Source organism: Chlorocebus sabaeus, chromosome 16, assembly GCF_047675955.1.
Source record: "Chlorocebus sabaeus isolate Y175 chromosome 16, mChlSab1.0.hap1, whole genome shotgun sequence".
Lineage (NCBI taxonomy): Eukaryota > Metazoa > Chordata > Mammalia > Primates > Cercopithecidae > Chlorocebus > Chlorocebus sabaeus.
Genome location: NC_132919.1, coordinates 43,376,337 through 43,388,495, shown reverse-complemented (window position 1 = coordinate 43,388,495; position 12,159 = coordinate 43,376,337). Strand labels below are relative to the sequence as shown.

At 33.3% G+C, this 12,159-nt stretch overlaps 1 protein-coding gene across 3 annotated transcripts in view; it reads left to right on the top strand.

Moving 5' to 3' along the window:
- Positions 1-12,159, top strand: part of STXBP4 (syntaxin binding protein 4) — a 197,943-nt gene that overhangs the window by 55,661 nt on the left and 130,123 nt on the right. For all 3 annotated transcript variants that reach the window (XM_008011417.3, XM_073004923.1, XM_073004924.1), the window contains exons 9-10: positions 6,260-6,356; positions 9,226-9,317. In XM_008011417.3, coding sequence (XP_008009608.1) covers positions 6,260-6,356; positions 9,226-9,317 — 189 coding nt within the window. The remainder of the gene's footprint in view (positions 1-6,259; positions 6,357-9,225; positions 9,318-12,159) is intronic.

Here is a 12,159-nt window from a genome sequence, read left to right as displayed (position 1 = left end):
CAGGTGGATGATGAGGTCAGGAGATCAAAACCATCCTGGCTAACACAGTGAAACCCTGTCTCTACTAAAAAAAAATACAAAAAATTAGCCGGACATGGTGGTAGGCACCTGTAGTCCCAGCTACTTAGGAGGCTGAGGCAGGAGAATGACGTCAACCCAGGAGGCAGAGCTTGCAGTAAGCTGAGATCCCATCACTGTACTCCAGCCTGGGCAACAGAGCGAGACTCTGTCTCAAAAAAAAAAAAAAAATTAATTTAATTAAAAAAGAAAGTAAGTTATAGATATTACTGTTGCCCATATGAAATAAAACAAAATAGGAGAATACTATGAATAATTATCTGCCATCAAATTAGGTAACCTAGATGAAATGGACAAATTCCTAGAAAGACACAAACTACCAAGACTAACTCAAGAAGACATAGAAAAACTAAGCAGACTATAACAAGTAAAAAGATTGAATTAGTAATCAAAAAAACTTTGTACAAATAGTACTGACCCATCTCTTGATTTCAGGAATGCAAAGTTGGTTTAATATAGGAAAATCAATATGTTAATAGAATAAAGGACAAAACCATATGATAGTCTTTTTTTTATTATTATTAAAAGCAGATACTTGATTTTTTTATTCTTTTACATGATAGTCTCAATAGACACAAGAAAAATATCTGACAAAACCTAACACCTTTGCATGATAAAAAATACCCAATAAACTAACAATAGAAAGGAATCTCCTAAACTTCAAAAGGGACATTTATGTAAGCCTACTGCTAACATCATACTTAATGGTAGAAAACTGGATGGTTCCTTCCTAACATCAGGGATAAGACAAGGATGTCTGCTTTGCCACTTCTACTTTATACTGTGCTGGAGGTTCTAGCCAGGATAATTAGACAAGAAAAGGAAATAAAAGGCATCCAGATTGCAGGAAGAATTAAAACTATCTCTATTCCCACATGATGTGATCTTGTATATAAGAAATCCTAAGGAATCCACCACAATATTGTTAGACCTAAAAATGAGTTCAGCAAGTTTACAGTATACAAGATCATATATAAGAAGCAATTGTATTTCTATACACTAATAATGAACAGTGGACAATCTTTTACAATAGCATCTAAAAGAATAAAATATTTAGGAATAAATTTAACAAAAGAAGTGTAAGACTTACATAATTAAAACTACAAACCATCATTGAAAGAAATTAAAGAAGATCTAAATAAATGGAAAGACATGTTGTGCTCATGAATCTATGAGCTTAATTGTTAAGATTGCAATACTCCCCACATTGATATACAGATTTAATGCAATCTTTATCAAAATATCAGCTGGCTATTTTTCAGAAATGGATAAGGTGACCCTATCCATTTGTAGGAAATGCAAGAAAAGACGGATCCATTTGTATGGAAATGCAAAAGACCCAAAGTAGCTGAAACAGTCATGAAAAAGAAGTTTTTTGTTTTTGTTTTTTTCCCAAGATGGTAGATTAGAGTGGTATTAGCATGTCTGTCCTCCTTGGAAAGACAAAATAGTGTGTCGATATTCACACTGTGAACCTTTTCCCAAGAAGCAATGTAGGAGCTTAAAGGAAAATGGAATGAAACCCCAAAACCCTTTGAAAGAAGCAGGAGGCTGCAGCCTACACCATGAGCCAGCCAAAAAACTAAGTCCCAAGAGTGTAAGATGGGTAGAGATATACACCCCCACTGGGGAACCTAGCAGTGTAGCTCACAGGAGAAGGCATTAACCCTGCCCAGCACTGGAACTAATATAGGGGGCAGTGGGAAGAGCATAGCGTGCATTTGCAGCCTCCAACATGGACCGAAGGAAGCCATTCCTGATTCTACATTACAGGGGACTTTGTGGAAGTCAGACAACTAAGTCAGGCAGTGGTTGCAGGTTGAGAGAAGCTCCCAACTGAAATTCACGATTTAATCTCAAATGGGATGAACTCCCTTGTCCAGAACCAGGGAACAAGTGGGAAGTATGCTGCAGCCTCAGGCAGAGGAGCTTGGGCACCCTGGCTTTGCAAGTAGACTGGAAAGGGTGTGGCCTGAAAGCCTAGGGTTCCTGTCTATGTGAAAGGCTTATGACCTGGGGCAGTTGTGAGTTTAGCTAGCTGGAATTTAGCTAGCTGCTTCTGGCCAACACTGCAAGTGAGAGACCTGCCTTGCCAAGTGCATGGGAGCTAGGTGATGCTTACTGCCATCTGCTACTCCCTACTCCCTGTGTGAACTCTTCTGTACAGCAGAGGCAGCTATGCTCTTAACCTAGAACATTACTGCTGGTGGCCAGAGAACTACTCGCTAAACCCCACAAGGGCCACTGCTTGTCCTTCAGGTGGAGTCAGAACACGGACTTGCCTGACCCAGCTCCCACCTGGCTTTGCCCCTCCACCCACTCTGGTAGCTTAACACAAAGGACAGAAACTTGTGGGAACCCTATGGCCCTTCCTGTCACCCAAGAAACCAGAGTACGTCCCCTGGGTATCATAAGGCAAGCATAAAGGAAGTCAAATAATGGACTTTGGAGACTCAGAAGGGGGATGGTGTGTGGGGCAGGGATAAAAAACTACATATTGAGTACAGTGAACACTACTTGGGTAAATAGGTAAACTAAAGTCTCAGACTTCACCATTAATACAATTCATCTATGTAATCAAAAACTACCTATATCGCAAAAGCTATTGAAATTAAAAATTAATAAAGAAAAAAGTTGAACTCACACTTTCTGATTTGAAATATGTAGTAAACCTTACTGTAGAGTGAAAAAAGCAAGCTTTAGAAAACCATCTGCAGCATTTTTATGAAGCTAAAAAACCGGTAAAACAAAATAACATGTTAGGAATACATATGTATGTGAAAAACCATTTTAAAATAAACAGATCAAGAATGATAAAGAAGAAATCAATAGTTCAGAATTCATTAGTATGGTTACCTCTGGTGAAATACCATATCCATATTGTAGTATGAATCCAACAGTGTTCACAGTTTTATGCTGCTTAAGTGGATTCATAGGTGTTTTACTGTCCTACTTTAAAACTCATGTTTTTTTACATATATGCTTTTAGTATATACCAAATATTATATAATAAAAAGTTCATGGGAATATTAAATCAAATATATGATAAGTCTTACCTCTGGGAATAAGTTCAAAAGGGGTTTTTATAATGTTTTGGTTACATTCAAAAACGGAAGTAAATATAGCTGAGTGCTAAGCTTTAATGAAGCAAGATAGTAGATATCTATTACTTTATTATAGTATTTTCTATAACTGCTGTATTAATACTTTATAATTTTTTTTAAAATTCAGATAATTCCTACAGCTGCTGAAGTCATTGGCATAAAGCAAAAAGCACTAGCACTTTGTAGCACTGTGTTCCATAGTGAAAAATTGTGTGCACTCTAAATGATTATCAGAAGGAGAACGCTTTAAAAAAAGTTCATTTCAACAGTGTACAATTATGACAATTTTAAAAAGCATGCAATGTTTGTAAAATGTACAGAATAGAAAGATATGATATATTAATAATTATTAACACCATGTATAGTGTGACAATTTTTGCAAAAAATTCACAATTTATATAAATTTATAGGTACTATATTCATAGAAAAAACCCTGAAAAAATAGATACAATTGTTAATACAGCAGTTGTCTTTGGAGCAGTGGTTCTCAAGGGCAGAGCTGCAGTGTTTCTTCTTGGGACACTTGGCAATGTCTGGAGACATTTTTGTGTGTCGTAGCTGGAAAAGGAGACCAAATTCAAAATCAGTAAAGATACTTCTTAAAACCTCATGTATGAAAATTTAAAACATATTTTAGATAATTTATGAGTCAAAAACATTGCTAATAAACATGTAAATGATGTTTAATTGCATTTGTAACTAGGGGAATTCAAATTAACAAACAACATACTATTTCATATACAACACTGACAAAATAAAAGAGTGGAAACAGCAGGTGCTGTTAAGAATGTAGAAAAATAGGAATGCTTATTCACTACTGGTGTGCATAAATTGATGAAGCCAATTTGGAGAACAATTCCACAATATCTAATAAAATTGACCATATGCCCCCTGTGGCTTAGCACTTCCTTTTCTAGGGCTATAATGTAGAGAAATTTTCATACATTTATACAAAGAGGCATGTATAATCTGTAATTTTTAAAAAAGCAAATTGCAGTAGTTATAAAAGCCTGTTAATCAGGGAATGGATAATAAATTACAATAAATTTATACAATGGATTACTATTCACAGTTTAAAATAAGTGAACTAGTTTTGCAGACAATATTGAGCAATTATGAAATCACAAAATTGAGATAAAAATAAAAATAATTTGTAGAGTTACTCTTTTAGATTATACTCTTGATGTGAAACCTTAAATGCACAAAATAATAGTAAATATTATTGGGGGATACTTGCTTACATAGTAAACGTCATTAAATTAGGACTAGGAAGAATACTTAGGATAGTACTTCCTGCTGAGGAACAATTATAAAAACTTTTAACCAAATATATAGTTTTATTTATTGAAAATATATACATAAATTTTAAGTACATATTAACGACTAATTGATGATAGTGAGTATATAGTTGTTCTTTGTATTATTCTTTTTTGTGTTTATATTTGAAACATTTTTATAACTGAAGAGAAAAACATACAGAAGGTAAAAATCATTATGCCATGTTATACAATGCAAATACTTGACTGCAAGACAAGATAAGCAGATGATGCTACACTAAGCTCAGAAATCATTTTTGAAAGAATCTTTCCTGAGATTATTCCTCCATTCTTCATTGTTCCCAAATTGCGCACTTACAAATTAACCAGTTGCTTTGTATATTAATATACCCTATACATACTTCTACTAAATTACATGTTTTACTTATTTCTTTACAGTTGTTCTCACCCTAGAGACCATAAACTCTTTGGGGTGAGAGACTATATTTCATTTATCTATCAGCTATGCATAGTTTAGTGGCTAACAAATAGTAGGCACCAAATAAATTATTTAATGAATGAAATACTAAATGATTGAACAAGATTCTAAAGGAGGAAGAAATATGTAAGAGATAATTACCAATACTAAACTTTGCCTACATTTTAGTTTTGATGTGATCGACACTATATATGCTCTTGCCATATCCAATAATAGGACATCCAATCAGTCCCTTTGCATTAGTTAAGATTAGATTTTGCTATGTATAACTGGTGAATTCAAAATAACAGTAGTTTCCTTTAGAAATTTCTTTCACACCAAAAAGAAGCTGAAAGAAGGTAATCCAGGGCTGCTGTGGAGGTTCCAGAGTGTCAGGGACCATGTTCCAATTATCTTTCTGTTCCACCATCTTTACTGAGGTACCACGTGAACCAAAAGAACTGCTCAAATTCCATCAATCCCTCTTTCTTTCCTTCCTTTCATCTTTTTTCTTTCTCTTTCTTTCTCCCTTATTAATCCGAATAGACAAGAAGTGTTTACCCTGACTTTTGAAAGGAGACTTCCTAGTAGTACTCTATGGCACTTCCCGTTGTATCTCATTGGCTGGTACCTAGTTAGTGGCATGGCTGCTTGGAGATGTACAAGGGGCTGGGAAATGTCTTTTAGCTGCATGGCAGTGTTTTCAGCCGAAATTGTGGTTGGTTCAGTTACTAAGGAGCAAGGAGAGAATGGACATTGGAATACAATTAACAGTCTCTGAATTTTTAATCACTAATGGATACCAAAAGGAGAAAGAGCTTTCCCTTAAGGGACGAGCCGGATGAAAGAGAGAAGTAAGTGGCAGAGAAAGCTTTTTAGTTTACTATTTGTGTAATCCCCAACAAGCCAAAAATCAGAAGATTTTATGTTGAACCTAATTCCTATCAACTTCAGTTTTGCTCTCAAAGACAAGATATTAACCAAATATAATTAATGTTTTAGAGTGTCACTTGTAAATCTGATGTGGTAGGATTCTTTGGCCATTTTACTTCTGCCAAATCATACAAACTAAGAAATAGTTTGATTTTTGGTTATAGGATAATGTCATAAATTTGGTATTAGCCAAAGTGCTAGTCTTGGGGAAAAAGTGAGGTAGTAGTAAAATCAGGAAGCTAATATTTTATAGGCACTTAATCCATAGTCAGCCGACTTCCCTAGGGTGTTTAATCCTGGTCAACTCTTTCTGGTATTGATTATATACCCTGGGTTGTAAAGTTTGTAATGAAAAATTTTATTCTTTGGAGATTTGAAAAATTGCTTTTCATGAGTTCTCTATCTTGCAGGCTCTAAATTATCTTGGTATTCAGCCCACAAAGGAACAACACCAAGCCCTGAGACAGCAAGTACAAGCAGACTCAAAAGGGACAGTGTCTTTTGGAGGTAATATTAGGTTTACTGTGTTGTATTATCACCGAATCATCATTCAAGAGTTATTGTGACACATTTTCATTAAGAGTGTTTGTTCTTTAGAAGGAGAGAAGGAAAAGTAAAACTACACCATTTCAAGTTTCTTAATCAGTACCCCAAGAACTCAGCTAGAATTACTGAGCTGTCAGGGTCAGCAAAAAGAATTTTATTAGGACCTAAACAGCTCTAAACTATCATCATTCTATCATATTCTTTTTATTTTTTATTTATTGCATAAACATTGCTTTAGTAATAACAAAAGAAACAGTACAAAATATGGAAGTTCTAATTTCACTACTGTGAGGTTCCTTCTAATTCTTTTTCAGCTAATATCATGTAGTAAATATATTTATGATGCTACATAATTACAGTCATCCCTTGCTATGGGAGGGGAATTGTTTCCAAGATGCCTGCATATACCCAAATCCAGCCATACTCAATCTCATAGACAGCCCTGCAGAACCCACATACAGTAAAAGTTTACCCTCCATATATGTGGCTTCTGCAACCGGCAAATACTGTATTTTTGATGCATTTGGTTGAAAAAACTTGATGTATAAGTGAACTTGTGTAGTTCAAGCCTATGTTGTTCAGGGATCAACTCTATTCTTATTAAAGATACCATAATGTACCACTTAGTTGTTGTACTATAATATTAAGGCTTTCTACTATTGTGAATTTTGATTGTTTCTTAGTAGCTGATATTACAAATCTGTATTTATCATCATTGTGAATGTAGCTGTTTTTCTTTCTTTTCTTAAGCCTAATCCTCACAAATGGTTTAGACTTTTGATATATACTGGTAAATTGTTTTTCAGAGATATTTTGCAATATATTTGTTCTACCACCAGTAATGTTTGAATGTAACATGTTTTGTCTTCTTGTCACTATTAAGTATTTAATTTTTTCTTGTATAGTAGATGTAACATTGTATCATTTATAAAGCATCTGTATCGCTAAAAAGAGAATTGACCTTTTGGTTTTTAAGTGATGATAAAAAGATATTTTTCATCCCATCTCCACTTGAAAATCATCCCAAAATAATCATGAAAATAAGAAACAGAAAAACATATACAACTAAAACCACAATATCTAAGGACAGGAAAATGGGTGAAAAAGTAAACAAATTTGTGAGCAGAGGTAGGTAAAGCCCAAGTGTGTGAAGATAGAGGAAAATCACAATGAGGAACAAGTTGATTTGACCCTAAAATGATTTAGGAATTGAAGACATCAAGTACTTCTGGAGACTGAGTTTTTAGGCAGGATATTGAAACAGAATTGTTGGAAATCTTTATAAGGAGAATTATGCATGCTCTTTTCTGCCCTTTCTTAAGTAGTCCGGCATCTACCACGCTACACCTCCGGGGAAAAAGAAGTATATTCCTTTGAGAAATTAAACCAGAGATCGTGGACCCATAGTTGCCAGCAGCAAGGGAGTTTGTGGAGTATATAGTGAGTCATCACGCGTAATATGCATCCAGATTGCTCAGGGAACTTTGCCGCCATGTTTATTACTATAGGCAGAAGACTATAGTATTCTCTCTGAAGAAGTGAACAAAAATGTCAGCTGGCCACCAGATTTCCCTGTAGTGAAAACTGCCAGTTGACAAAGCAAGTTACACACACAAAATTTCCAACCAACTTTTTTAGTGCCCAATTCTTAAATATGAACTCATAGTCAAGAGTCACCAGAGATTTGGAGAAATCCTCCAACATAAAGTATAGAACCCCAAACTATCAGACAAACAGAATAAAGGAACTTAGAAAAAAAGAAATACAGAAGCACAGAAGAGAATTTCAGGTAGGAGGCCAGGAGCAGTGACTTATGCCTGTAATCCCAGCACTTTGGGAGGCCAAGGTGGGTGGGTCACCTGAGGTCAGGAGTTCAAGACCAGCCTGGCCAATATGGTGAAACCCTGTCTCTACTAAAAATACAAAAATCAGCTGGGCATGGTGGTGCATGCCTGTAATCCCAGCTACTCAGGAGGCTGAAGCAGGAGAATCGCTTGAACCTGGGCAGTGGAGGTTGCAATGAGCCACGATCGTGCCACTGCACTCCAGTCTGGGTGACAGAATGAGACTTCATCTCAAAAACAAAACAAAACAAAACAAAAAATTCAGGCAAACTCTTATAACATCTTTAAAAAGATAAGTGAAGGTAATGCAACCATGAAATAAAGTAGGATGTTGTAAAACAGGAACAATCAGAGAACATTTAAAAGAATCCTTGGAAATTAAAAATACAGTAGCCAAAGTGGAAAATATTTGAGAATACATAGATAAGTAAGTTACTCTTCATGTCAGAAGAAGCCTATGAACTGTTCTTTTTCCTGTTTAACCTGTCTTAGCCTCAATTTTTTTCATCTGTAAAATGGACAGGATAAGAGGACCTACCTCAGAAGACTGTTGGGAGGATGAAATTGCTAAGCACCGTGCCTGGCATACAGCAGCTGTTACATAAACATTAGCTGCTGCTATTAATAATTGCTATCAAACCCCAGGTTCTTCCAGCTAGAAAAGCCATAAATCATAATATTATCATATGTTTCAGAAAAAGTTCTACTTATTACACAAGGGTTGAAAAACTGTAGGTCCACGCTATATATTTGCTTTATTATTATCTTAACCGAATTATTAATTTTAGCAAAGTTAACTGAAGTAAATTCAGACCAATTTGTCTCTTACTTCTTATTTGGACTACATTTACCTATCACTTCAGTCAATACTATTTTAAGATAATTTATGCGGGTTAAAGTTGAAATATTAGCAACTTCATACAGAATAAAGTAAGATTTAGAAGGGGTTAAATGCTATGTTCTTACTTAAATGTGTTCCATTTTAGATTTTGTCCAGGTTGCCAGAAACTTGTTTTGCTTGCAGTTGGATGACGTAAATGTTGGTGCACATGAAATTTCCAATATATTAGATTCACAGGTAGAGTATGCCCTATAGAATTGCTTTGACACGTGTAAGTCACAAGTCTTGAATGTTATATGTCGTATGTGTAGGCTTTTTTCACTTCAAAATAGCAATAATACATGTTTCTTGCATAAATATATAAATACAAATCAATTTAAAATCAAAAGTAAAACTTCATCCTGATCTTCATTCTCCTCTCTCACCAGCTCCTTGTGCTACTCCCATACCTAAGTTTACCAGTATTGGCAATTTGATATGTGGAAGATACGTGCTGTAACTAGCTAGCTAGACAGACAGATACCATGTGTGCATGTGTCCATTCTAATCTGTTTTATCTCTATAATATACACACAGAAAAGCACCTATATAATGTGTGTATATACTATGAAATTTTATAGTCTAAACCATCCTTATTAGCATCAGATCAAGAAACATAAAATTAAATAAATACATTACCAGATGCTCTCCTGCCCCCAGGTTCCGTTTTGATTGCTAGTAACACCCCTGTACCCCTACAAAAAAATTGGGTAACTATTCTTTTACCTTCTAACAGTGTAGATTGGTTTTGCTTCTTTTTGTGCTTTACATAAAATGGAATTGTGAAGTCTATTTGCTTCAATCATGTGTTCTATAGAAGTTTGACATTTATATTATTGAATATTTTAGTCCTTTTCAATGTGGATTTTTGGTAATATTATCCTCTTAAGGACCTCCTTCTTAATTTATGTTCTATATAATTTGTATATTTAATTAACTAAAAAGTTCATTCTTATTTATGCAAGGCAAACCACTTGTTTTTGTTCCACCATCATTTGTTTAAAAACCCATCTTTTTTAAAACAATTTAAACATTTAACAATTTAAACATTTTAAATAATTTAAACAATTTAAACATTTTTTCCATTGATTTGAAATGCAAACTTTATCATATACTAAATTTCTATCTAGATACACAGATCTGTTTCTATATCTACCATTCGAATGTTTTTTACCTTAAAATTGACTTAGTCTTATGATATAGTTATAACAACTTTTCATTGGTTGATTTTTTTTGTTTGTTTCCAGTGATTAAAATCATTGGATATATAAATATATATATATTTTTAAAAGAAACCTGTTATTATATAATTCTTTTAAATGTTACCAGTAGAATCTATATACTACAGTATTCTATGCCCATAGTCATCTATTTCAAAGAAAATTCATGTATTATCCTTTTATTCTCAAAACTTTTTCTTTCATTTTCTCTGTTAGCTCTTATTTCTGTTCTGTATAGACCTGGAATCTCATCCTGATAACACAAAATTGTATGCTTGGGAAATGATCGCCCTGTCATTTTGCTGCAAAAAAAAAACTTTAAATGAATTAAAATGATTTGTTTTATTTTCCTATGTTTATAAGGCTTTACAAATTAAAATTTTCTCCTGTATTGAATTATAATTATACTTACTATTGGTACATAATTAATCAATAAAATTAGAAATATGACATAACTTTTGATCAATTTTTATGAACGTAATATTAAAAATATAAATCTATATTTTAATGGGATGAAATAATTATTTTCATGCCAGCTCTATCCCTTATGAAATTACCATATTTACCTGGGAATTTCTGGACTCTATTCTGGTGGTTTCTTGGCTCCATAAGTCTTAATATCTGATAAGATGTTCTCCTATCTTGTTTATCTTATTTACTTACTTTTAATTGACAAATAATACTTTTGTATGTTTATTATGTACAACATGATTTAGAATATGTATACATTGTGGAATGGCTCAATTGAGCTAATTAACATATGCTTTCTCTCAAATAATTTATCTTTTTTTATAGTGAGAACACTTAAAATCTACTCTAGCAATTTTCAAAATGCAATACATCGTTATTAACTATAGTCACCATGTTGTACAATATATCTCTTGAAGTTTTTTCTGCTGTCTTATGGAAGTGTTATGTCCTTTGACATCATTCCAAACTGCCTCCCAGACCCCCGCCATTCTTTTAAAATATCGCTTTGGCTAATCTTCAGTCTTATCTTGTCCATATGAGTTCCATGAAAAATCTTGCTCTATTGAATTTATACGTTATTTTGGGAAGAATCAACATCTTTATAAATTTAAGTTTCTGTGAACATGTTATGGCTCTCATGTATTTATATCTGCTTTGATGTCAATATATTTTACATATTTTTAAATTAATTATATTTTAATAATCTAGTTACCTTACACTTTTTGTTGCCATTAAAATTAATGGTACATTTTAAAAATTTGTTCATTTTAAATTTATTTGGTTACATATAAAATAAAATTAATTTTTATATATTTACCTTATATCTTACAACCTTGTTATACCCATTTTCTTTTTATTTTCCAGGAAGTCTTCAACATTTTTTGTTCTAATGATCCCCTTTCTGAATTGCTAATAGTCTTATTAACTTAGATATTTCTTTATTTTTGTTTCTGTTTTCAGTGATACTTTTAAATAAATAATACGGTCAGTCAAGTTCTTTGAATGCTGCTAGAAACCCTAAATTCAAGCGGGAGAATAGATGTGTTACATGTTTTTAATAACTTTTAGTTCAAGTTTAAAAACAAAAATTGCACATTTATTTCTTGGACATATTTAGAGCTCTACTGTTTTCAGGTGATACCCTTTATTGACAGGAAGTTTGAATACTGTTTATTATTAATTACATAATTTCAAATTCCAGAAACACAGAGTATATAAGTATATGATTAATTTATTGAACAAATAAATCTGACCGCTCATTTAAAAAATGATGCATGTCACTTTTTTTAATGTTTCAAATCACTTTTTTCTCTTTTGTAAGCAGTCTCTTTTGCTGCTAAGCATGTTGC